This window comes from Neoarius graeffei, chromosome 15 (genome assembly GCF_027579695.1).
Source record: "Neoarius graeffei isolate fNeoGra1 chromosome 15, fNeoGra1.pri, whole genome shotgun sequence".
Lineage (NCBI taxonomy): Eukaryota > Metazoa > Chordata > Actinopteri > Siluriformes > Ariidae > Neoarius > Neoarius graeffei.
The window spans coordinates 37,626,974-37,654,796 of record NC_083583.1 but is presented as its reverse complement, the minus strand read 5'-3'; the positions used below and the strand labels follow the sequence as shown (position 1 = coordinate 37,654,796).

Sequence of the window (27,823 nt, the reverse complement as noted above, 5' to 3'; positions counted from 1 at the left end):
CAGTTGTCATGCCACTGAGAAGTCCATATTTTATTTCCTTGAACTGTGTTGCTTTTGTGTGTGTGTGTGCACGCACCTCTTTTGAGCCATAGACTTGTTTACTGATGCTCTTTGCTCCTCTACAGCTGTATGTGTTCTTGTTCTGTTTGCCGGGGGCATGGCTCCTGTGCTAGTCAAGACAAACGTGTCTGTGAAACTAACGCCTGCAACACACACACACACACACACACTTGAATCAGTCCTGACTTTTTCCCACCAAAAGAGTTGGTTGTATGTAAATAGTACATATGTTTGTTTTGAGTTTCATCTTCATCATCTATGCTCTTTTATTTATTTATTTTCCCCCAGTGTTCTCCCTAATTTAGTCATGGCCAATGCCCACCCACCAGACAGGTCTCCCCTACCATATGACAGCTGCTAACCAGAGCGAAGGTCATCACATGTTTCCTCTGAGGCACGTGATTCCAGCCAACCGCATCTTTTCAAACTGCTGCTAAAGTGCTATCCGCCCACTTTTGTATGCAGGAGCTCACATCCTGTAATTGACAGGGGAGAGAATATGCCACCTCTATCTCCCTGAGAGCACAGGCCAATTTTGCTCTCTTAGGCTTCTGGCCATGGATAGCTGTGGCATCATTGGAATTCTAACTCGTGATCTCTGAATGATAGGGCGAATGCTTTTGCGCCACTCGGGAGCCATCTGTGCTCTTTTAAATCTATAGTCGCAGTGCTACAACCATGAAAAGTGACACAGAAACATTTTATGCGAGAAGAAACAAGTCCACCTTTCAGGTGTTTTATGCCTTGACTCTTCTTGTTTTCCAGACACTGCTTCTCCATGCTGGTGGCAGCCTGTCTCATCAGCTCTGCCATCATGGTGATGAGTTGATGGCAGGCATTGTAGGCCTCCCTCTCTTGTTGTTTTAGAGCATGGTAAGGGATGTGAGCAACTCGCCAGTCCTGCAGAGAATAAATTTAAAAGACTTCCTTGTGATAGTGTACACTCCGTGCTTTAGTTGATACTAGGATTGCTACGGTGCCATAACGTATAATTCGACAGTTACGACGCAGAGGACTTCAAGATACAGATTAAAATTAATATCCATCTATTAACATTGACCTGCTCGTTTGTGTTTGTCTCTCAATACACACAAAAAAAAATCCTTGACACCCAAAATTACACTACAGCATGCCTGTTTCTTAGCACTGGGATACGACTGCACTGAAAACCCTTTGGCTGTGATTAATCTGCTGCTGCTGTAAAGACGTTACACTGCTACCTCTGTTGTCGCTCCTAGCATGTTCCTAAATTTATCATACATAATGGCTATCAAACACGCAGGTTAGATAGCATTTCTAAACTGAACTAAAGGCCAATTTCAGTGTTATGTATGTGACATTTGCACTCTCACTGGCTCACAGCAGAGACGAGCTGAGGATCAGTACATCAATTCGCATATGTTGTCATTTACCCACTTACCCACTTGAGGACAATGCAGACAAATCTCAAGTACTGTTTTTTAAATATATAGCAATTTAATCAGTGTTATGGACATAACATAAAAGAGAAAAACTTTTTTGGGAGACAACACATCTCATACAAAATCTAGATTTTAAAAATCATCACAGAAAGCATCATATGTATAACATGCAAAAGACCTGAATGAACACAAAAAGTACAGATTTTAGTCAGACAGAACTGAGGAAGCCTTTTGGACGAAAGGTGAAACATTTTCAAGAATCTTCAAGCAAGTCCAGTTGCCCATTTCTACCACCCACAGTTTACTATGACCTGGATGATTGAGAATCTTCACAGACATACAGATTTGAAAGTATTTCTTCTTTTCAGAATACCTCATTAACTGGCATTATGGGTGTGATGTGTCTAAACCAGCACTATTTGATGTATAAATGATACAGTTTACAATATAGTCAACCAGAGATGTTAAATACAGTAAAATATAGACATTTAATTTAAAAAACTCACAGCTTTATTTTTTCATGATAAGGTTGACATTTGCATGGAATTGTTCGATACAAAACAACTATTTTGGCTAAACAGCGCTGCACACTGCCATGCTAGTTAGATTTTTTTTTTTTGCTCAGCATGCCACCTTTCCTTGAAGCTACTTTCTCTTTCAGTTTATAACAACATGATAAATACTTACAATGGGCCTCATTTATCAAGCTAGATTTGAAGATTTATTTGAAAATTGTCCTATAAGCATTTACACAAAAAAGTTGGTATAGATAGTTTTCACTGACGTCACGGCATTCCGGGGAACGCCCCCAGCTGCCATCTTGGGGGGCAAACAAAACGGACCATCGCCACTACCGGCTACGTTATCTCGGACGAATTTATGAAGCTATATAGTCAGTTTCCTAAAATAAAGATCAATGTCGGCAAAATCAAGCAAACAGAAGTATATAGATACATTAGACGACATCTCACGACAACGGTATGCAGCCAAACTGGCCTTGATTGGGGGAATTGACCCCTATGAAGTGGACAAAGATGCATTTTCAAGTGACTATGCAGGGCTGCCAAAGCCTGAAACTGCCAAAGCCTGCTCCAAAGCCTGAAACTGACTTCATCAAACTTTAAAGACTGTCTGATATATACAACTTTATATATTCACAGCGCGCCTTTTGGCGGATGCCGCCTGAATCGCACAGATCCGATTTTTTTTTTAGGGGGGGGCGTTGGAGTGTCTGATTATAATTTCAAAGTAAATTCTGTATTAAAATTACTAAATAAGCAAATCCGTTACAATCTATGAAACAGGAAGTATAAGGATGAGAAAAAAACAGTTTAAATCGGAAAGCTGCGCACATATGCGCAGTCCTGCACACCGCTCGGGCTGCGCAAATGTGCGCAGCTTCCCGATTTAAACTGTTTTTTTCTCATCCTTATACTTCCTGTTTCATGGATTGTAACGGATTTGCTTATTTAGTAATTTTAAAACAGAATTTACTTTGAAATTATAATCAGACACTCCAACGCCCCCCCTAAAAAAAAAAATCGGATCTGCGCGATTCAGGTGGCATCCGCCAAAAGGCGCGCTGTTTGCATCCCAAACACAAATCAAATCATACAGAATAGACCTAAAATGTTTTTCAAAAATGACCCTTGCGTGAGTGAAGTGACAAGTTTCAAATAGAAACGTGACAAACGAGCGATATTAAGTGTACATTACAATGTAAACGTACACTCAGCAGTTCCAGTTAGGCATTCTCCAGAGATTGTTCACATGATGTTTTGGTTTCCAAAAACAAACTTAAACGCAATTGATTGTTTATTTAAACAACTTACCACTTATAAAATGATCGGAGCAGACTTTGCTGTGTTTGGAAGGCTGATAATCCTTGCGGTTGATTCTCGCAAGCCATAGATTTCTCCTTTGTATGCTGAGTTTGTTTGCTCGCCTTCGTGCTCCCGTACAGTGGGAATTCCATAAAAGCTCCGCTTGACTTCATCATCTGACCTATTACGACAGCTGTGAATACAACAGGTGTGCACCATTGCTAGCTTTAAATAGCCTGCTTGGGTTCTTTTGAAGACTTTGTACTTGCGCGTTACAATGTGTGCTCAGTGACCCGTACGGTAAGCTGGACCCCCAAGATGGCCGCCACTAGGGAATCCCCGACTCTGTGACGTCATGTGAAAACTATCTATTCATGAGAGTCCTGTAATTTTGGGGGGGGGAGAAAAACCCATTTGTATCCTATTCATGCGCCTGAGCGTGCGTAAATGTATGTATAAGAAAGCTAACTAATGTACACCTTGGCTTCAAATTGTAAATTGATTGGCTTCAAATCACATAAATCACAAAAAGTAACTACAATTTATATATTACATAGACACAGGTGTTTTATTGGGAAATTCACCACTCTTATTTTTTCATACAAAATACATCACGGATCTAAGTGACATATTTAAATAATATTGGCTGGCGTTGAGTGGTCTATCAGATATATTCCATTCAGCTATCATGATACTGAATGAGTCGAATACGAGGTCAATATCATGCTAGCTGAATGGAATATATCTGATATACCATGAAAAAAAGCCAGCCAATATTATTATTATTATACATACACACTCTCTTCATATCAGCATTCTTGAAGGCCAATGCTAGCTTACCCATGACTCAGTGCTGTCAGCATCGCAGTGCAGTTACCTTTCAGCCAATGTAGCATTCAGCAGTGGTGTTAGTGAAGGCCAACGCTAGCACAGCCAAGCCAATTATTATTATTATTATTATTATTATTATTATTATTATTATTATCCCCATGTAAATTACTTAGTTACTTTTAAAATCAACAGACAGCTACACACAACGGAGCAACCTGGCCGCCAAAATTCTCTCAAAATCTTCTGTATTTAATGAAGCAAACCTGGTGGCCATGCTTGTTTACAAATTGTCATGGTCACGCACTGGCGTAGAAGTTTTATGCCTCCAGTGTGTGTTGTGTTGTCTTCACACCGTGGCATAATACATGTAGGATAAGCGATATGCTAACAATATTGCATGCTATCGAACCAAACAAAAGAAGACCGCTAGAAGGGAATAGAATACATGTTTTTATTCCATCGAAAAAGTGTCCTGTATGTATAATAATTCCTGATATTTCACTCCGATGACGCCACTTCGAGTGTTTTTCCTCCTTATTTGATGTGCATTGTCAAAATGGCAAACTGGTTCATAATTAATATTCGTTAGATTAACTTGTGTATTTTTTGTGGATGTGTCTATATATTATAAAGAACATTACATGATGGTGCAAAGATATGAAGTTTATCTTCTCGTGTTGAAAAAGATATCATGCCAAACTGTCTCAAGCTGAAACGTGTACTCTCTAGTGTGTTGTGCACCCCATGCTTACTGCGCACGACCTGTCATGTAGTTGGTGTCCATGATAACCTGGTTACAACAGATATAGTATATATTTTTTCTGTTTTCATGTCAAGATATTTCCTTTTCACCTCAATTAATTCACATCTAATTCACCTTTTATGTAATTTGACTCTAGGGTTTTCCCTTTCAGGTGCTGCTATGCTGTTATATAATATATTTATAAATAATACATATAAATAATATATAATTGTTGGTGTAGATGTGAGTCAAAATACTTTCACTGCTACCTCTGAGAGTGTATTTTTGCCTTTCACTTGTCATTTCAGCTGTGTGAGTTTTACCTTTCATGGAATTTTGTTGGACAACTTTACAAAAATATTGATAATGTTAGAGATTTTGTAAAAAAAAAAAAAAAGGTTTTCAAAAATATCTTCCTAAGAAAGTAGACCGTTCCCTTTTTGTTATATCTAACATATTATATTTATTACATTGTACACATATGTTAATTTTCACCATCAGCTTGTGTTTTTGTGTAACACACAAGGTAAATGGTCTATTAATAATGCAATATTTTAGACTAGGTTATCACACCATGAAAATTTCAAATGGTAACACCCCTTGCTGACACCATTGGCAGCCGTCATCACACAAAGCATCCTAGAGTTGAGGGCACTATACCATAGCTATAAGCTGAACTCTCAGTCCATTTAGGTTGTGCTCTATAAAGTCGTCACCACTGACGTACAACACATGAGTGACTGAGTTGTAGTAAATTCTTTTGGAAAGCATTTCATATGTACCTTGTTAAACATATAGTGAGCATAATCCACCACTGTTCCTATAGCACTCCTGCTCCCCTCGCCAATCACCACAGGCATCAGGATATTAGCACCAGCCTTTATCAGCTTCTCGACCTGAATGGCACAAAAGGAAACATAAACATATCAATTTGACAGTGCGTACTGCTCCAGAACTGAAGGCTATATTAGTATGTATATCTTAATCATATCCACTGTCATACTGTAATGGAGTACCAGTTTGATTCTGTTACGCAGGTGAAGCCCAGAATTGTAGTAGATGTTGGCAGCAGCACACAGCGCACTGCCCACTTGGCAGGAGAGAGGCAGGTTAGGATCAGCTCCAGCAGCCAGAAGCTCATCCACAGCCTGATGCGCAAGAATCAGTACCAAAACTATCAAACCCGAGAGTAAACACTGAAGATGGCTGAGCGTGCATACAATCTATCACCTATTTTATTTTATCAGGATTATTCAATCTGGATTAAAAGTGTTTTGTAGTTGTACAGTATGTAATATGGTTAATCACAATCCTACCATCATTTCTGAAGAGTAACAGATGCACTGCATTGAATATGAAGCATTATAATATACCGTAAGAGATCAGTTGGTCCTCGTGTTTCATTACATCCATTTTTACTTAAAAGTTTTTAATCAAAGTTGACTCACAAGGTCATTGCCACTGGCGATGGCCAGGGAGAGGGGGGAATGGCCGCTCCACAGATGGTCGGTGCTTGCTTTGTGAGAAAGAAGAATAGAGACGACATCTCTGGCATTCTACAAAACAGGACGTTCATTTACACACACTGCATTTATTACTTGAACCAAAGCACACATTAGAGAAGTTAAACAGCCTTACATATAACCTCAAACGTAAATCAGTTATTTGCATAGTTATATAAACTAATGTTCATTCGAAAACATTCCTGTATTCATAGTTTAGTACAAATGAATGAATGACTGTTACCTATGATAGCTATGTTTGCTTCTATCATATGCACAACTGTAAGAGAATAACAATTAAGCATCATAACTACTTTTATCTCCATGGCTTATGCTGTACTTGCATTATCTTATTTGATGAAAATGTAGTCCAAGGTCATTTCCATACAGCATGAACAAATGATTCAGTATTACGCGCTTACTACATAATCCGTGTCTCTTTGGCAGGCTATGTGAAGTGGAGTCCTTCCTCCTTCCTTAGATGCCTCTATGGAGGGTGTATAAATGCAGGATGGGGGTTCAGAACCAAGGGACATGTTTCTACCACCCACCTGCTTCTTCTTTAAGGTCTGTGTGAAAATATACACTTTTTTTTTTTCAAATATAATTAGCATTTCACCAAAATATACAGTATCAGTGAAAGGTTTGGACACACTTTCTCGTTCATAGTAATGAGATTTATTATTATTATTATTATTATTATATTATTATTATATACCATAGCACTGCTGAATTCTTAAATCTAATTGGTCAAAGGTGTTGATTAATTTTCTGTAACAGCAGAATACTGTCAAGAATACTGTTAATCAACAGTAGCAAGATTAACATTTGCAAGATTAAACACATGACAGTTTAGATTGCAATAATTTCAAATTTGTTATAAAGTTTCCTGTAAAGAGTCATTTATTTAGCATTTAGCACGGTGGTGTAGTGGTTAGCACTGTCGCCTCACAGCAAGAAGGTCCGGGTTCGAGCCCCGTGGCCGGCGAGGGCCTTTCTGTGTGGAGTTTGCATGTTCTCCCCGTGTCTGCATGGGTTTCCTCCGGGTGCTCCGGTTTCCCCCACAGTCCAAAGACATGCAGGTTAGGTTAACTGGTGACTCTAAATTGACTGTAGGTGTGAATGGATGTTTGTCTCTACGTATGTGTCAGCCCTGCAATGACCTGGCAACTTGTCCAGGGTGTACCCCGCCTCACCCCCATAGTCAGCTGGGATAGGTTCCAGCTTACCTGCGACCCTGCAGGACAGGATAAGCAGCTACAGATAATGGATAGATGGATCCACTGTGGTGACCCCTAACGGGAGCAGCCAGAAGAAGAAAATGTCACTTTTAGTGGCACAAAATTTACATTTCGTAGTCAGTACAGTAAGGATTTTACAGCACTTTCAAAATAAGAGGAAAATAAGCAAATGCCATTGTCAATTGCCATGGTGGGCCAAAAGAAAGGGAGCAAATTGGTCCCAAATTGTTCAGCCCTAGTCCAGGGGAAGGCTCACATATAGGTGTGATAGTTATATGTCCACATACTTTTGGATAAATGTAAAATATACATTCACTGGATAAGAGCAATTGCGCACTCTGATTGGCTACCAGCTCATATACCATCTCATCTCATCTCATTATCTGTAGCCGCTTTATCCTGTTCTACAGGGTCGCAGGCAAGCTGGAGCCTATCCCAGCTGACTACGGGCGAAAGGCGGGGTACACCCTAGACAAGTCGCCAGGTCATCACAGGGCTGACACATAGACACAGACAACCATTCACACTCACACCTACGGTCAATTTAGAGTCACCAGTTAACCTAACCTGCATGTCTTTGGACTGTGGGGGAAACCGGAGCACCCGGAGGAAACCCACGCGGACACGGGGAGAACATGCAAACTCTGCACAGAAAGGCCCTCGCTGGCCACGGGGCTCGAACCCAGACCTTCTTCCTGTGAGGCGACAGCGCTAACCACTACACCACCGTGCTGCCCCTCATATACCATGAGTAGAGAAAAACAAAATGGCAGAGCGTTTTGCTGAACCAACCAAGGATGAAATAAAAACTCTACTTGAAAACAACCCCCCCCCCAAAAAAAAAAACACAAAAAAGCATCAAAATATGGAATGAAAGTATTTGATGGTAAGAACATATCTTTTTTTTATTTTTCAAGAATTATTATTGTAGCATTTTTCACAAATTGCTACTGGCATTTCACCGATATGTTTACATTCTTCGTCTTTAAGCAGTTACTCCACTTTGCATGGGGTTGCATCACCCCACTCCACTGTTGATTATTTTCCAATCAAATCACTCCCAGTAATGTTTTATTCCTTACTTAATAACAGAGGTTATCAAAAATCAATCTGATTAGTGCCCTGATTTATAATAATAATAATAATAATAATAATAATAATAATAATAATAATAATAATAATTCAAAAATGCACCACATAAATCAGACTAAACAGAATAAGAGAAACATGTTTTTTCATCTAATTTTAATCTGTAATAGTTCAGTAGTTTTCCCTTTAGTTCTCTTGTTATTCAATGTGCACCACTTGACACTTGGGCACTGAAGAAGCATTGAGGTACCAAATTACTGGAATTAATTTGATCCTGGTAATTTGGATATTACAATTCCAGGAGTGCTACTCATTAACCTGCTGCTGGAGTCGCTGTATGGCAGTTCCAGGCAAAGTAGTCGGTGAGACATAATGCGGCGGCAGACATTAAAATTCATTATCAATGAGGTTACTAATTAATTTCTTTATTACTGGCATGGGCTTTGATCTAAGAACTGATTGTAACTGCTACGCAGTGTGACACTGAATTACTGGCGCATGAGTTAATTAAACCAGGCTCAGCAAGATTTTACACATAGCCAGTCTTACCAGCCTAACATGCCCCAATGTGCTGGGCTTGTTTTTGTTTGTTAATTATGCATGTCAGAAATAGAACAAGGGCTGCCAATCAGTGTGTTATTTTGTAAATCCTGCAACCACATAAAAGAGGGCAGCCGCAGACTTGCACACTGAAATGAGATGAAATCACAGTTAATAAAAATGGCCTGCAATATGAATTTTCATTTCTTGGGACAGTGTATACACAACTGCAGTTTCTTATTTGTTTAGAACCCTTCATAAAATGTATACATGTTATTGTGCATTGCATTGCAGTGGTGCTTGAAAGTTTGTGAACCCTTTAGAATTTTCTATATTTCTGCATAAATATGAGCTAAAACATCATCAGATTTTCACACAAGTCCTGAAAGTAGATAAAGAGAACCCAGTTAAACAAATGAGACAAAAATATTATACTTGGCCATTTATTGTGCCACTCACAGATATGTAATATTGGATCATTTTCCTCAATAAATAAATAACCAAGTGTAATATTTTTGTCTCATTTGTTTAACTGGGTTCTCTTTATCTGCTTTTAGGACTTGTGTGAAAATCTGATGATGTTTTAGGTCATATTTATGCAGAAATATATAGAAAATTCTAAAGAGTTCACAAACTTTCAAGCACCACTGTACTTCTTCAATAAAAAATGATCTTAAAACTAAACATCCACATATCTGATTCTTTGGTCAATCAGATCGAGTCAACCAATAAAGAGAAAAAGCCACCTTCTTTGTAATGTCATGAAGTCTAACCTTGTCCAGATCATACACTTCATTGGCGTCCTGTGCTTTTACATCAGGGTCTGCAACAGCACGCAACAGCAGCCCTGTGATCTTAGGACCCTCTGGGCCAGTTAGTCCAGCTGCTACATGGAGCGGGTACAGACCCTTTTGCTATACAAACCATAAAGACAACCAGAACAGGAGACAAACAGACTGTATGAAGTTATGAAGTTATTTATGACATGAAGACTCATAACAACACAGACATGGTGCACTAGATTCCAGAACAGATTAAGGGTGAAAACATTTACACTACCGTTCAAAAGTTTGGGGTCACCCAGACAATTTTGTGTTTTCCATGAAAAGTCACACTTTTATTTACCACCATAAGTTGTAAAATGAATAGAAAATATAGTCAAGACAGTTTTCTGGCCATTTTGAGCATTTAATCGACCCCACAAATGTGATGCTCCAGAAACTCAATCTGCTCAAAGGAAGGTCAGTTTTATAGCTTCTCTAAAGAGCTCAACTGTTTTCAGCTGTGCTAACATGATTGTACAAGGGTTTTCTAATCATCCATTAGCCTTCTGAGGCAATGAGCAAACACATTGTACCATTAGAACACTGGAGTGAGAGTTGCTGGAAATGGGCCTCTATACACCTATGGAGATATTGCACCAAAAACCAGACATTTGCAGCTAGAATAGTCATTTACCACATTAGCAATGTATAGAGTGTATTTCTGATTAGTTTAAAGTGATCTTCATTGAAAAGAACAGTGCTTTTCTTTCAAAAATAAGGAAATTCCAAAGTGACCCCAAACTTTTGAACGGTAGTGTAGCTTGCAGGTATAAGAAGGTCACCCAACTAGACTGTAGAAAGTTGCTTTTAACTCCAACATGCATCTAACTGATCCAGCTGATCAAGGTACACAACATTTTTTTAATCAGCAGGTGTTTTAGATCTTCGTGACTGAGACTCTGTTGTTGGAAGTGAAGTCTCACCTCAGCTGTTAAATGCAGGTCTGTGCGAGCGCCGCGCTCCAGCAGTCTCTGCACAGCTTCGACGTGGCCTGCTTTTATGGCCAGAAAAATGACAGGCATAGGAATGCTGGATACATTTGGATCCGCTCCTCGTTCCAGCAGTAGCTTCATGGTGGCCCAGCGGGTCTCGTTTCTGAGTCACAAACATCCCACAAGAAAATCATGCATACTGAAGTATTTATAGTCGCAGTTTGGCCAAAAAGTACACAATTTATGCACATTAGGTCTCGTTTATTATTCAGTTGATATAGTTGAGTATAAATGCTTTAAGCCAAATTGAACTAGATTTACGCACCTGATTTACAAAAGTTTGGGTTAAAAGGATTATTATTATTATTATTATTATTTATTTATTTTTAAAAGGGTGGCATGGTGGTGTAGTGGTTAGCACTGTCGTCTCACAGCAAGAAGGTTCTGGGTTTGAGCCCAGTGGCTGACGGGGTCCTTTCTGCATGGAGTTTGCATGTTCTCCCTGTGTCTGTGTGGGTGACCTCCTGGGTGCTCCAGTTTCCCCCACAGTTCAAAGACATGCAGTTGGTTAACATGGGGCAGAAAGGGCGCCTAGCCCCCAACTGTTCCCTGGGTGTTGCGGCATAGCTGCCCACTGCTCTGGGTATGTGTGTGTGCTCATTGCTCACTTGTGTGTGCAGTGTGTGTTCACTGCTTCAGATGGGTTAAATGCAGAGGTTAAATTTCACTGTGTGCTTAAGTCTGTGCTTGAGTGTACGTGTGACAATAAAGGCTTCTTCTTCTTCTTTGCACTTGTATACATACGCTGAAAAATGCCAATCAGTCATAAATTCCCAAGAACATTCACGGAGTAGCTGCTTAACATTTCGTGATGCCTGAACAACAACAACAAAAAAAAAGTGTACAGAGAGCTGAAAACAACAAAATGATGACTAAATGGTGAAAGAGCATCTGCTAAGCCTGAAGTGTGCTAAATCTTTGAGTAATGCAGCTCATCAGCTACCACAGTCATACACAAATTATTCCTCTTTTATTGGGAGCTATTACTTTTGTCTAATTGAATGGATTTGCTTTCTTTCAAGTCGATTAATATGAAATGACCAATTTAACAATTCTTGCATTAAACTTCTAATTGTGTGTAATTTAAACGAATTGAAATAAATGATTAAACCCAACAGCTTAATCTGTAAAGATAAGTGCAAAGATCTGTTGTCAGTTATGAGATTATAAGATGAGGTTCACATTAGAATGTCACTTATACATAATGTTACACAAATTCAGGTGCTCTCAGGATACAAACTTTTTTTCAAAGTAACTGGGTTTTCATGAATACTACATTTGTGTAAAAGCTCCTGCAAACAATTTATGAATAAATCTGTTTATATCCAGCTTGATTATCTCATCTCATCTCATTATCTCTAGCCGCTTTATCCTTCTACAGGGTCGCAGGAGCCTATCCCAGCTGACTACGGGCGAAAGGCGGGGTACACCCTGGACAAGTCGCCAGGTCATCACAGGGCTGACACATAGACACAGACAACCATTCACACTCACATTCACACCTACGCTCAATTTAGAGTCACCAGTTAACCTAACCTGCATGTCTTTGGACTGTGGGGGAAACCGGAGCACCCGGAGGAAACCCACGCGGACACGGGGAGAACATGCAAACTCCACACAGAAAGGCCCTCGCCGGCCCCGGGGCTCGAACCCAGGACCTTCTTGCTGTGAGGCGACAGCGCTAACCACTACACCACCGTGCCGCCCCCAGCTTGATTAATGAAACCCAATGTACAAACCCATCATTTTAACCTGTGAGAGTCTGCAACTCACTGAATTTTCATGAGTGCCAGCCTGTGGACTGTCTCCTGGGTTTCCGCAGTTGACACCTGACCAGTTTCACGCCGAACCTCAGTCGTCTGCTGTGTGTCCTCTGTGATGTCGATGTGGAAGCTGGAACTAGCCAAGTCAAAACCAGGGTCTTTTCCTGGGCTCCTATTTCTGTAGCTTTTTTCTTCTTTCTCAGTGGAAAGGATATTTTCACCCTCATTATCAGCTTGGTACCAAGCAGAAATGTCTCCTGGGATTCTTTCATTCAGTGGCTCTGATTCCTCTAACTGTTCAGCCTCTACCACCCTGCCCTGCTCGTTTTGTGCCTGCTGAGGAACCTCTTCACCTTTACTGGGGGTTTTAATTTCCTCAGTGTGTTCAGGAGTTTCGGACTCCTGAGCTGTGCTGCATTCTTCAGGCTTCACCTGGTCCGTTTGGCTGTCTGTGACTGTCAGTTCTGTATCAACTTCATCTTTTGGCCTATTTTCAGCAGCAGACCCCTGTGGGCTGTTATCCAGGGTTCGGGACTTGATGATCTGCAGAATAAGCCAGAGGACACTATTAAAAAAGAAATGGATATCACCACAATGAAAAATACAATCCATTTTACCTATTCAGTGTTTCTTTTTCATGGTCCACAATATAGTGCTTTAGCAATTCTAACATATCATTCAACTCATTCAAGCCATCCATGATTGTGTGCTTTTGCATGACAAACAAAACAATAAAAACTGGGAAACTCCAGTTTAAATTATTGATCATATTACTTTATGCAACAGGGTTCCTCAAACTTGGGTCGAAACCCAGAGTAGGGTTGATACACAAATGTGGTCATGAGAGAAAAAAAAAAAATCACCTCTTTTGTTTTACTCATTTATTTTACAAATTAACATCACAGATATCAGTCTAGGGGCGGCAAAGTGGTGTAGTGGTTAGCACTGTCGCCTCACAGCAAGAAGGTCCTGGGTTCTAACCCAGCAGCCAACGAGGGCCTTTCTGTGTGGAGTTTGCATGTTCTCCCCGTGTCCGCGTGGGTTTCCTCCGGGTGCTCCGGTTTCCCCCACAGTCCAAAGACATGCAGGTTAGGTTAACTGGTGACTCTAAATTGACCGTAGGTGTGAATGTGAGTGTGAATGGTTGTCTGTGTCTATGTGTCGGCCCTGCGATGACCTGGCGACTTGTCCAGGGTGTACCCTGCCTCTCGCCCATAGTCAGCTGGGATAGGCTCCAGCTTGCCCGCGACCCTGTAGGACAGGATAAGTGGCTACAGATAATGGAAGGATGGATGGATGGATGGATGGATGGATATCAGTCTATTTCAATTATTTGCAACTGAAGTGAAACAATCCACATTTAAATAAAGCATGTATGTGATATTTTAGACTTTTATCACTATCTTGATACACTGTGCTAGCATAGGTGTTCAGCAATAAAAATTTACAAATTTCTCTGTACATCTATCACTGCCAATTTCTACAAAACACTGAGTGACCCTGATGCAGTGGAGCAACAGAAGTCAAGAAAACAAACACAAAAATATGCAGAAATATTTACTGTACTGCACATTGATTTACAAGAGGGTGGCACGGTAATGTAGTAGTTAGCGTTGTCGCCTCACAGCAAGAAGGTCCTGGGTTCAAGCCCAGTGGCCGACGGCGGCCTTTCTGTGCGGAGTTTGCATGTTCTCCCCGTGTCTGTGTGGGTTTCCTCCGGGTGCTCCGGTTTCCCCCACAGTCCAAAGACATGCAGGTTAGGCTAACTGGTGGCTCTAAATTGACCGTAGGTGTGAATGTGAGTGTGAATGGTTGTTTGTCTCTCTGTGTCAGCCCTGTGATGACCTGGCGACTTGTCCAGGATGTACCCCGCCTCTTGCCCATAGTCAGCTGGGATAGGCTCCAGCTTGCCTGCGACCCTGCACAGGATAAGCGGCTACGGATAATGGATGGATTTACAAGTGTGATGGTAAATAATGAGGAGAAACCAAAATGTCAAAGCTGGCAACCACTAATGCCCATTTGGGGATGTTTTCCCAAAACGTTTGGGAACCTCTGATATACAGGCACTAATTAAGACCACCTCTGGTTCTGTGATGACATCGTGAGAAGTCTTTTCAGCCACTGTCTCTTGTAGAGAATGGAATGGGTAGTAAAGGACACTGCACACAGCCAGAGCAGACATCCCTTCATTATTCAGCTTATTCACATCGGCCCCACTGTCCAGCAGCAAGTCGATCACATCATCATGACAACTGACCTGTGCAACAATAGAAATATTATTACATTTTAGCTAATAAATTTACACAATGCATGTGTAAAAGAGGGAATACTGAAATGAATTTGAAGGTTGGGCAGATGAAATATAAAATACAGAAGCGGTCATGCTTCTAAAGTCTTGTGGAACAATCAACAAAGAGAAATGCAAGTGCCGCCATCTGCTGGAAGCTATATATTTGGCATATACAGGAAAGGAAATGTAATTATCAGGAGGTATCCTTATCAAAGCCACCTGAAAGTTGTTTTAATAAGGAATGTCACCATTATTTTTCATACCACAGTGCTGTTGAATGCTTGATTCTGATTGGTCAGAAGGTGCTGATAAATTTGCTATAACAACAGCTTTGACAGTAGTGCAGCTACAAATCACAGGTTGATATTAATATGCTCACTCTTATGTTGTTATGGACTTCTACAGCAGACATCCCACATAAACATATGAAAAATGTATGTATGATGAAGTTTCCTCTGAGAAGATGATTATGAAGTACAAATCATATCAAAAAAAGTTGAGACGAGATGAAAACTGCAATTAAAAAAGAAAGCAATGATTTCTAAATTTACTTTGACTTGTATTTCATTGCAGAAAGGAAGAAACCAAGATATTTCATGTTTTGTCTGGTCAACGGTAAACTTCATTTCATTTGTTAATATACATCAATTCCTGTGTTTCAGACCTGCAACACATTCCAAAAAATGTTGCGGTGGGGCCAATTTAGGGTTAGTAATGAGGTAAAACAATTAAATAATGATGCAATTTGACACAAGCAATATCAACAGGTGATTATAATCATAATTTGGTACAAAATCAGTTTCCAGGAAAGGCCTAGTCTTTGAGGAGCAAAGATGGACCGAGGATCGCCAGTTTGTCAAATGCATGAGAAAATTATTGAAATGTTTAAAAACAATGCTCCTCAAAGAAGGACACTAAGGGATTTGGATATTTCCCCTTCTAGTATGCATAATATCATGAAATGATTCAAGGAATCTGGAGGAATTTCGGTGCGTAAAAGGAAAAGACGCAAGCCTAAGCTGAACAGCTGTGATCTCCGATCCCTCAGACGGCACTGCACCAAGAACCATCATTCACTGATAGCTGATATAACCACATGGGCTCAGGATTACTTTGGCAAATCTTTGTCAAGCACAACAATATGGAGTTATATCCACAAATGCCAGTTAAAACTTCACTGTGCAAAAATGAAGCCTTATGTTAACAGTGTCCAGAAGCGCTGTTGACTCCTCTGGGCTCCGAGGCATCTGGGATGCCATCACACAGTGGAAATGTGTATTGTAGTCAGACAAATCAGTATTCCAGGGTTTTTTTTTTTTTTTTGTAAGAAATGGACTCCATGTGCTTCAGACCAAAAGACGAAAAGGACCATCCAGACTGTTACCAGGAACGAGTCCAAAAGCCAGAGTTTGTCATGGTATGGGGTTGTGTCAGTGCCCTTGGCAAAGGTAACATACACTTCTGTGATGGCAGCATTACTGCAGAAAAGTACAATGAGATTTTGGAGCAACATATGCTGCCTTCAAAATGACATCTTTTCCTGAGATATTTCAACAAGACAATGCAAAACCGCATTCTGCACACATTACAAAGGCACGGCCATGGAAGAAGAGGGTGCCTGTCCTCTCTGTCCCCAATAGAGAATGTGTGGCAAATTTTGAAATGAAAAAGATGACAATGACAACCCTGTGCTGCTGTACACCTTAAGACCTGTTTGCAGGAAGAATGGGACAAAATAACACTTGAAACGTTTCATCACTTGGTGTCTTCAGCCCCTAAACATCTTTTACGTGTTGTTCAAAGGAATGGCAACATGACAAAGAGGTAAATGCTTTACCGTCCTAACTTTCTTTGAAATGTGTTGCAAGAATCAAAATTGACAATGTGTTTATTTTGAAAAAAAAAAAACCCAAAACAATCAAATTCATGAGGTAAAATCTCACAAACTCCTGTGAATAATGAGTCTCAATTAGCATGTATTTGAAAATGAACACAGTTTCACAGACTCCCATTCAAGGGCACGGGCTAGGCGAGGTGGGCCATGCACCTTTGGTTATAGAACATTAACATTCTTTTTTATATACAGTACATTTCATGACCTAGATATGTCCCAAATTGTTAATTGTACATCAGCATGAGCCTTGCAAGGTTCAGGATGGTTTTAAGCAGTCAATGGCATTTTGAGCCATTTTCAACCCATAAAATGCTGATTTTTATAAAATTTTTATTTTTTTCAGTATTAACACCAGTATTTAATTGTTTCGTCAGACTACAGTCATCTCATCTCATCTCATTATCTCTAGCCGCTTTATCCTTCTACAGGGTCGCAGGCAAGCTGGAGCCTATCCCAGCTGACTATGGGCAAAAGGCGGGGTACACCCTGGACAAGTCGCCAGGTCATCACAGGGCTGACACATAGACACAGACAACCATTCACACTCATATTCACACCTACGGTCAATTTAGAGTCACCAGTTAACCTAACCTGCATGTCTTTGGACTGTGGGGGAAACCGGAGCACCCGGAGGAAACCCACGCGGACACGGGGAGAACATGCAAACTCCACACAGAAAGGCCCTCGCCGGCCCCGGGACTCGAACCCAGGACCTTCTTGCTGTGAGGCGACAGCGCTAACCACTACACCACCGTGCCGCCCGACTACAGTCATATCATTTAGTTTACAGCCCAAAAACACATTTAAGTGTGCAGTACCTCTTTTAATAATAAATGTTACAACCCCCCCCAATGTTCTTTCACACCACAAAGGTGCAGAATTTTACCTTCATCAGGGAATCCACCATATGTCCCAAACTACACCCTATACACGTTATAGTGCACTAGTCAGTAAGATTTTAGAACCATGCTTTAAAACAATACAGTGCACTTCAGTAAGTGAGTATCTAAATGATACAGCCTAGGAGATGCAGAACATAATATAGTTTGCTGATTATTGGGAATGGGGGATGTGGAACCAGATTTTATGAATATAAAAATTAGCACAATCCATAAGCCTGCATATAATTCCCTTTAAATTACACTGCACAATAACCAACACCATGCTTTTTATAAACCATATAAGTGTCACTAATTCCTACCGTAGCTGCGATGAGTGCAGTATGTCCACTCACATCACCTACATTCGGGTGAACTTTTCCACCTCTGAGGATGCTCTGGACATTCTGGAGGTTACCAAGCGATGCCTCTCTAATGAGCCTTTCTGCCTCGACCTCCAGGGGGCCCTTGGGTCCAAAGTGATCTCGGTTCATAGCGAGGACAACGGCAACATCCCAGTCCAACTCTTCAACCTCAAATCTGCAGGGAAAAGGAACAGGATTATAGGTCATGGGTTACTTCCAGCACTATATATTACTAAATTCTTAAAACCAGCATATTCCAAGATCTGATTTGTACAGTCACTCTGTTCTCTATGTGGGTAAGAGTTTAGTCATAATGCTGATGTTTCACAGCTGCACTGGACCTGTGTGTGTGGATGTGAGCCTTCATTCTCTGCTGAAGAGGTAGTGCATTAAAGAACAAAGGCATGCTGATATCGCTTCTGTTAAAGAAGTGCAAGTCGAGTTCTTGACGCAGGCACTGGGGTATAGGCAGGTGGTCTGAATCAGTGGAGTAGTTCTCAATGCCTGGGGGAAGAATGAATTGTCCCTTCTCCAGACAAGAGGAGTCGCCCAGCAGATACGTGTCAACTGTGAAGAAATGCTGATTTTCTGTACAAGACTCCATTGTGAAGGAAGGCAGAGACTGGATCTAGCCAAAATATGTATATAAGTGACAACAGAAACAACGTTGTTTTATGAATGTTACACAATATTAAATATAACTAGAAATTGATTAAAAAAATGAGATGCTACTCTTTAATAATTTTTTTAAAATTACAACACGCTCTGGTATAAGAGAAATGAAACACTTCCGCTTTACTTCAGGCTGCATAGCACCACCCTATTGCTGGTTATTTTCTTATAACAGCTCACCCTCATGTATTTATTCCTTACATAATTGAAATCAGTATATAATTGCACTGAATGGTAACACAATCTCAGGTATCTCAGTGTTTCTAGTCACTCTTTAATAAGTCCTGACTGCTTATGGGCTTGTTAGGAACAAGTCACTGAACAGTGTAATTCTTATGCCCATCGTTACCTGTGTAAGGTGTTGCTGTGGGAGTCGGGCCATGTGTTCTGGGAAGTCCATTAAAGTGAAGCCTCCCTTAACAGTGGTGCAGAGTCGCAATAGCCACTTGCAGTGCCACAGACCCACATCCTGGCAACCATCAGGATAAGACATCACTCCAGGTCCGAAACGCTCGTTCGCATGGTACAGACCCTAGGAACATGGGTACAGTATAAACCTTGTAAGAGCTATTGAAGGTATTCAGTATTTCTTCACTAGCACAAGGCCAGGGCTGCCCTAAACATATTTAAGCAACTGAAAAGATACAGGTAGATGGATACAAACGTGAGCCGTTATTACTGCAGCAGTATAATGTGAATGTAAAATGTGTCCTTGGCATCTGTCAGTCTTGGAAGACTATGGAGTTGCGCTCTGGGTTGTTCTAATGCAGCGTTGAGTATGGCTGGACAGGCCAATGCGGGAGTGACAATCCCTCCCACACTGAGGACAGGTGTAGTCTGACACTGGTCTGTCTGACTGGGATTTGACCTTCCTCCTCCTCCTCTTTGCCTCAGACAGCTCAACAACTGTATCTTCAAACTTGGAGAGGCCTTTCTGCAGGCTGGTCAATCTGAGGCTACTGCTTCCCAGGTGTTCAGGTCAGTGCTCAGAGCTTTCAAGTCCCTCTTGCAAATGTCTTTGTAGCGCAGTTTTGGTCTGCCTATGGGACGTTTTCCTTTGACCAATTCTCCATAGAGGAGGTCGTTGGGAATCCAGCCATCAGCCAGCTGCACTACATGACCAAGCCATCACACGCGTCTCTGTTTCAGCAGTGTGTACATGCTGGGAATTCCAGCTTTCTCCAGGATGGTGCTATTGGGGACTTTGTCCTGCCAAGTGATGTGCAGGATGCGTCGGAGACAGCACATGTGGAAAGTGCTAAACATATTTAAGTGCCCTAAACATATTTAAGCAACTGAAAAGATACAGGTAGGTGGATACAAACGTGAGCCATTATTACTGCAACAGTATAACACGAAAGTAAAATGTGTAAATTGTAAATAACATGCATGCAAATTAGACTATATGTATTGGTTAATTTTTTTACCTTAAAAACGGTTCCATCAAAGAAAAGATGTATGCCATATCCCTCTTTACAATTCAGATAAAACTTTCCCACGAACTGAGAGCCATCCGGCCAGAAGTAGGTTCCTCTGCCATGGCGGTAATCCTTGTAGAAGGAGCCTTTATAGCACTTAAGACAAATACAGAATTTTGGACTTTCTTTAAGATTTCTTGTTACATGTGAAATAAAAAAAGTAATGTATTACATAAAACAGTCAAAGTAAAAACACTATTTGTGAACTTATGACATAGCATAACAAATAAGGAATAAAACATGAAAAGGAGTGATGTTATAAGAAAATAGTTTAAATAACAGCATGTTCCAAAGTGGTTTATCCCTCTTATACCACAGACATTATATAACTTATATATAAAACAAGCTTAATATAACAAAACAAAATCAAGCTAGTTGGAAACCTGGTTGGGAAAAAATTATAATTATATTATTATAATTATATTATTATAATTATAATTGATACATTATATTGATAAAGTACATGCTCGCTCAGTAGAAAATGTCGACTGTTGTCGAACGTATGCACTCCCAATAATGCGAAAATAGACCTAGAAAGCATTTCACTCCGGAGTATTCCTTTAAGGTCGGTCCGTATGGTTGAATACCTCGGTCACGGTATTTCACGATATGGACCTCCCGGCTGGTAAATAACGTGTGTGTGTGTATATATATATATATATATATATATATATATACAGTATATATATATATAGTATATATATATATATATATATATATATATATATATATATATATATATATATATATATATACACTACCGTTCAAAAGTTTGGGGTCACTTTGAAATTTCCTTATTTTTGAAAGAAAAGCACTGTTCTTTTCAATGAAGATCACTTTAAACTAATCAGAAATCCACTCTATACATTGCTAATGTGGTAAATGACTATTCTAGCTGCAAATGTCTGGTTTTTGGTGCAATATCTCCATAGGTGTATAGAAGCCCATTTCCAGCAACTCTCACTCCAGTGTTCTAATGGTACAATGTGTTTGCTTATTGCCTCAGAAGGCTAATGGATGATTAGAAAACCCTTGTACAATCATGTTAGCACAGCTGAAAACAGTTGAGCTCTTTAGAGAAGCTATAAAACTGACCTTCCTTTGAGCAGATCGAGTTTCTGGAGCATCACATTTGTGGGGTCGATTAAATGCTCAAAATGGCCAGAAAAATGTCTTGACTATATTTTCTATTCATTTTACAACTTATGGTGGTAAATAAAAGTGTGATTTTTCATGGAAAACACAAAATTGTCTGGGTGACCCCAAACTTTTGAACGGTATATATAGGTACTTCCTAAAAATGCTAAAAATTAAGAAAAGCGCCCCCCCCCCCCCCCCCCCCCCCAGCTACTCCCCTGAGTGAAGAGATGGTTTGAAGCCAGAGTGTAAATAATGAGCACGTGCTTGTGACCAATAAAAATCGACTCTACATAATGACCAAATGGGCACCAGGCTTTTGACCAATCACAGCACGTCTTACTCGGCCAGATGTGACGGTGTAATTACTCTGCCGGGACCAAACAATGGCGCAGTCTAAGCTTGTCAAATTTTTTGGGCGAGTTTCTTCAAGCACTGAAGATGATTTAAAGGGGGAGGCACACTCAAAACCCCGAGCACATCGGACAGGGTCAGTAATACAGGGGTCGGTTTAAAAAAAAACAAAAACGCAAAAGTGAAAGTGCAGTTCGCCGGCAAGTGACTAAAGCCTTTGATGTCCTGCGGCGTGGCGTGTTGAGTTCCAGCGGTTAATGTATGACGTAAAACACGGTGTCATTCTGTGTTCGGTTCGGAAATCGACGGGAAAATCGGATTCCTTCACTGTTGGTTGCTCCCAAATTATTATCGACTCTGTTCAAGTGTAAATCAAGCTTTGTGTTGAAGTAAAGGCTAAAGGGAGTCCTAACACCTCTTTTGAATAATTTCCTGCTAAAATTACCTTCAGTAAGCTCAAACTAAAGAGGTTTATCTTTGCTTGATGATGCACAGGGCGCCCAAAATCTACTCTCTCTTATTAGAGGCTGGAGTGGAGCCCAAATTTTATATGTAATGGAGAGATCTGTATCTGTACAAATATTTGAATTGTACCAGTTTGGATGGTATAAACCTGTATTAAGTCCAGTTTGATAAGTCAGTAACTAAGAAAAAAAAATACAGCCGAAGAAAAAGTGAAGAATACTTATTTGACTTTATTTTTCAAGGGAAAAAGTGGAGAATATTTTTCGGAAACCTGCGTAAGTGTGTGTGTGTGTAAGCTGCAACAGACCAAGCAGGCCGGCGGTAGATGAAGTGCGCTCTCCATAAAGAAAGAGATGGGCAACTGACCTCATCTAATTATCTCTAGCCGCTTTATCCTGTTCTACAGGGAAGCTGGAGCCTATCCCAGCTGACTACGGGCGAAAGGCGGGGTACACCCTGGACAAGTCGCCAGGTCATCACAGGGCTGACACAGAGACACAGACAACCATTCACACTCGGTCAATTTAGAGTCACCAGTTAACCTAACCTGCATGTCTTTGGACTGTGGGGAAAACCGGAGCACCCGGAGGAAACCCGGACATGGGGAGAACATGCAAACTCCACACAGAAAGGCCCTCGCCGGCCACGGGGCTCGAACCCGGACCTTCTTGCTGTGAGGCGACAGCGCTAACCACTACACCACCGTGCCGCCCGAAACAAAAATCAGTTCATCTTTTTTTCCCCTGTCATTTGAATGCATCTAGTAGAACATCCATTTATTTATTTATTTATTTTCCAGAATATTTTCATTTTACTCCATTTGCAGTGATGGGAATTTCAGCAGAAAATTTAATAAAACACAAAATCCATTCAAATGTTGAAATTACTATTTGTGCAAGGTGAACAACACATCATCATTATTATTATTATTATTATTATTATTATGGTATTTTGTTATATTACTAAATCACGTTTTATATTTAAAATCATTACTGCCATAGTTTCATGACAATGACCCAAATAGCATTGGTCTTTTTTTTTCGTAGCTACTGACTCTTATTCACTGTTAGCCATGTTGGCATGTGTCCTGAGCTACAGTCTTAAAATACTCAGAGCTGTAAGCTTAACCAGTTAAATTACTGATTAACCACGCTAATGTTAGACTGGTGAACGTTAACGTTACCTCTCCGTTAGGCCAGGTGAAAGTTCCGTTTCCGTGTTTTAGTCCATTTATGAAGTCTCCGTCATATCTGGACCCGTCTGTCCATTCCTGCAGTCCCGGGCCGTTCCTCACACATAACCCCGTGTTCATCATTGAGGACACCTCGGGGCTTCTCTTTGAGGACATTCTACACCCAGGTTCAACATGTTAAACGGATGAGTTACAAAAAAAAATCACTTTAATAATAATAGACCACCACCACACAGCAGGCCGAGTGTTATTTCTGTAAATGGGCTGCGAATTTAGTTACCTTGACGACTGTAGTTAATTTGGAGCGCGCGTGTGTCGAATTGCGTTGAGACAACTTGCGCGTGCGGCGCGTCTCGAGCTCCAGACAGGAAGGCGGTCACTGAGCTCGAGCTCGCGGAGGTTAAACAGTCGGTTGGACTCACAGCGTCACAAGCAGAAAAAGCTCGATAATAAATCCATCTCCAGTGTGTTTAAGCGACCTTTAGGTTACCGAGTTACAGCCGCTGTGCGGGACTTAGCAACCGAGAATTCCCGTGGCGAACTCTCTCTCTCTGTGTGTGGTAAAGTCTGTCTCTCACAGAAGTCATTCCCCCTTTCTGTGAGTAACTTTATCTCTCTGTCTCTTCTTTTTAAAAAGCTTTTCTCTCAGCCCATTTACAACGCAGTCTTTCTTTCTTTCTTTCTTTCTTTCTTTCTTTCTTTCTTTCTTTCTTTCTAAGAAAGTATATTAAAGTGCATATCACGGGTAAATTCAGGAGCAAGATCAATGTAATTCTATTTTATATTAAACTTTGGTCAAATATCTGTAACCTTCTGCATTCTCTGCAATTTTTTTTTTTAACTTGCGCAATACCAGAAAAATTCAGTTGAAATTAAGCCATTTGAGGTGAATTGGTCCGCCTCTGAAAAAGCATGTTATTTGTGACTGTCTACACCTCCCAGCAGGACAGTCTGACTTGGATCACACATGGCTTGTAGGCTGTACTATAATACATTTTTTATTAGTGTGCTTGAGGCAAGCACAATATTGTTCTTAAGTTTACTTATTCTGCCTTATTCCGACACGTTTTTTGGATCCACTACTCCTCCTAGGGCGTTCGAGATAGAGACACTGTTCCAACTCTGAGACGTCTGGCCCGAAGTGGTGTAGTGTGCTTGTAGCTATACAGCTTTTGGATCAAAGTGCCCGTTCTCTTGTTCTTGTCGTTTTTCTTTTGGTTTTTTTCCCATAGAGAATGAATAGGGCTCATGAATCAAATCATCCTACTCGGACATGCTCCATCGCAGATGCACCAAACCTCCACTGTAAAAAATGATTTGTTGTTTTAACTTAAAAAAGTTAGTGCAAGGGTTGCCTTAAGGGCTGCCTTAAAATTTTGAGTTCACTGAAATTAATATAGTAAGTTCACAACAATTTAACTTACTATGTGAATTCCAGTGAACTCAATTTTAAGTCAGCCCTTGCACTAACTTTTTTAAGTTAAAACAACAAATTTTTTTTACAGTGATGTGATACTTCAGGCCAACTCCCCGACACATACGTGCAATCGGTTCTGACCCGCACTCATATTTTTCCCTTTCTTTTTGCTCATCCATTTTTCCTCCGTAGGCTTGCATTGATTTTTGGCCCCATTGAAAATGAATGGTGTTTCAGGAGAAAAACTTTCACTCTCCATCAGTTTTTTTAACCAAGTGACCAAACTTCAAGAAACTTCACTTGATGCCTCAGGCCAAGTCCCCGCACAGATCCATCCCCTCATCAGAGACCTGCACTCGTCTTTTTGTTGGTTTTCACACATCTCTTTTTACCTCCATAGACTTCCATTGATTTTTGGCCCCATTCAAATGAATGGAGTTTTGCTCAGTAACACTTCACCACACAAACTCCACCAAACTTCATATGGCACCTCAGGCCAAATCACCCATCACACACATGATATCGGTTCTGACCCGCACTCGTCTGTCTTGCCTTTCATCCATCCATTTTTTCTCCATTTTGCCACTAATTAATGGAAGCTTGACTGACGCTACGTTCACACTGCAAGGCTTAATGCTCAATTCCGATTTTTTTGTGAGGTCGTTCACATTAACAAATATATGCGACTTGTATGTGATCCTCAGTATGAACGAAAAGCGACCTAAAAGTGTTCCGCATGCGCATTGCAGGATACGACAACGTCACACGCAGTGAGCATGGCCAGTGTTTATGGAAGTAAAACCGCCCGGTTGCGGTATGACCCATCCAATCTAGCTTGAATAGCTGCATCCCCCCAAATGGAAATCAGCTCCCTAACCTCTGCGTCCTTCCATTGAGAAGATTCAGAACCTTCACAGCCCGAAGCGTCCCTCGCATTGATGTCATGCGCAGGGGCGCAGATACGTTTTTTGAACTGGGGGGGACAAAAAACTGGGGGGGGACAAAGCTGCCAGCAAACCAACCCCAACCCCGATATGCCTGTCAAACTTGTTGTTAGTAACCATAGCAACCGAGCTCGAGCTCGCAACCTGTGCAGTCTGCGCAGCTCAACCAACTGAATATCAGTCTTTGTTTTATGTGAGTTGTTGCAACTATGTATACACTGCTGTGCACCTCAATAAACCGAATGGTAATTAGTCTTTTGATTTTTCCGTGAGGTTTGCCTTATGCAAAGAAAGACAGCATAGACGTTTTTTCCTCCCTATAAGTGGGGGGGACCGAACGAGGTGAATTTAAATCTGGGTGGGACGAGTCCCACCCTCTATCTGCGCCCATGATTATGCGCCATGTTGTTGTAACTTTTTTTGGGAGACCCGCCGCCTACTTCAGCGCAGAATAGTGACGTTTGTGGCTTGTTGATGACGTGTAAGTCGGATGAATGCGACCTGGTGGTTCAGACTGAAGTCGCATATGAAAAGAGCAGATAGGAATCGGAATTAGGACCACATATCCAAATGGCCTGGGTCGGATTTGAAAAAATCGGATCTGTGTCATTCATATTGTCAATAAAAGATCGGATACAGGTCACATATGGGCGAAAAGATCGGATTTGAGTCACTTCAGCCTGCAGTGTGAACGTAGCCTAAGATGGTAAGCCACGGGAGAGGCGACGCTACTAAAGCAGGCCGCAGCAAGTCCCGGCTATCACCTCAACCACAATCCCCAGATCAGCCAGATGCTAACGCCACCTTGTTGTTGAACATGAGGGAGATAATGGATGAAATGCGCTCGGACATCCTCAGTAAGTTTGAAACCACCATCTCGGCAGCAGTTAAAAGCGAGATTGTGGCAGCTTTGGAGCCCTTTGAGAACAGACTCGCTTCATATGGCGAAGCGATCGCGGACCTCGAGCGCTCAACGAATGCTAACGACAGGGAGCTATTCGACCTCTGAGCTAATGTTAGCAAGCTAACCACCACTGTTGACTCCCTGTCAAAGAAGTGCGAGGACCTGGAGAGTCATTGATGGTGGAATAATGTTCACCTGGTGGGCCTGCCTGAGGGTACAGAGGGTCCTCGTCCCACCGAGTTCACAGCCCAGCTCCTACAAGACATACTCGGTCTTGACAACAAACCTATGTTGGACCGGGCTCATCGCACTCTACACACCAAGCCTAAGGATGGCGAGCCCCCTTGTCCACTCATTATTATAAATATATAATATAAACAGGGTGAGCCTGTTTCAAGCCCGGAACCAAATTCTGCGCCGAGCCGGAGAAGCTTCCCCTCTTTCCTACATGGGCAGGAGGATCTCAATCTTCCCCGACTTCACCCCGGCGGTGGCTAAAAAGCGGGCCGCCTTTGCTGCAGTAAAAAAGGAGCTCCATTCCTGCCCCAACGTCAGGTTTGGTCTTCTTTACCCGGCAATGCTACACATCACTCTGTCCAGCAGACAGACCCACAGGTTTGAGGATCCGACATTGGCGCTGAACTTCATTGAATATTAAAAAGGGAGTCACCCCGGACACTATTTAGCTGACATGTTAACTTGCTGTTTTGCTGTTATTGCTGCTGGCCTTGAGGACTACATTTGCTCCTCACCAGGGTTGCCTTGGTTTCTTAATGTGTTCAGTGAGCTACAGTTCTGAGGTGACACTGATTTTATTTTCTTGTTTACTCCTTGCTTTCTCGATTCTCCCTAACTTGGCTTATGGTGGCTATTTGATTGGAACACAGGAATACCTCAGGTAAAAACGGTAGCACCGTAGGTGCCCTTTTGATTTATCACAATTGATTGTGAGATGCTGCAAGTTTTTTTTTTGTCTCTTTTCGTCACATTATTGTTCGATAA

General features: G+C 41.2%; 1 protein-coding gene across 3 annotated transcripts in view; it reads right to left on the bottom strand.

Annotated features, from left to right (window-relative positions):
- ankmy1 (ankyrin repeat and MYND domain containing 1) overlaps positions 1-24,220 on the bottom strand; it is a 29,393-nt gene extending 5,173 nt beyond the window's left edge. Inside the window, exons 1-16 of one of the 3 annotated variants that reach the window (XM_060941258.1) lie at positions 23,837-24,220; positions 23,548-23,713; positions 20,358-20,504; positions 19,280-19,462; positions 18,600-18,886; positions 18,217-18,433; positions 14,909-15,088; positions 12,839-13,371; positions 10,997-11,168; positions 10,023-10,163; positions 6,802-6,948; positions 6,326-6,433; positions 5,894-6,025; positions 5,660-5,773; positions 786-960; positions 77-203 (exon numbers count right to left, since the gene is read on the bottom strand). In XM_060941258.1, coding sequence (XP_060797241.1) covers positions 77-203; positions 786-960; positions 5,660-5,773; positions 5,894-6,025; positions 6,326-6,433; positions 6,802-6,948; positions 10,023-10,163; positions 10,997-11,168; positions 12,839-13,371; positions 14,909-15,088; positions 18,217-18,433; positions 18,600-18,886; positions 19,280-19,462; positions 20,358-20,504; positions 23,548-23,712 — 2,828 coding nt within the window. In that variant the 5' untranslated portion in view covers position 23,713; positions 23,837-24,220. Of the gene's footprint in view, positions 1-76; positions 204-785; positions 961-3,338; positions 3,498-5,659; positions 5,774-5,893; positions 6,026-6,325; positions 6,434-6,801; positions 6,949-10,022; positions 10,164-10,996; positions 11,169-12,838; positions 13,372-14,908; positions 15,089-18,216; positions 18,434-18,599; positions 18,887-19,279; positions 19,463-20,357; positions 20,505-23,547; positions 23,714-23,836 lie in introns of those variants that run through there. The other 2 variants (XM_060941259.1, XM_060941260.1) reach the window with 2 other exon arrangements.
- Positions 24,221-27,823: the final 3,603 nt, after the last annotated feature.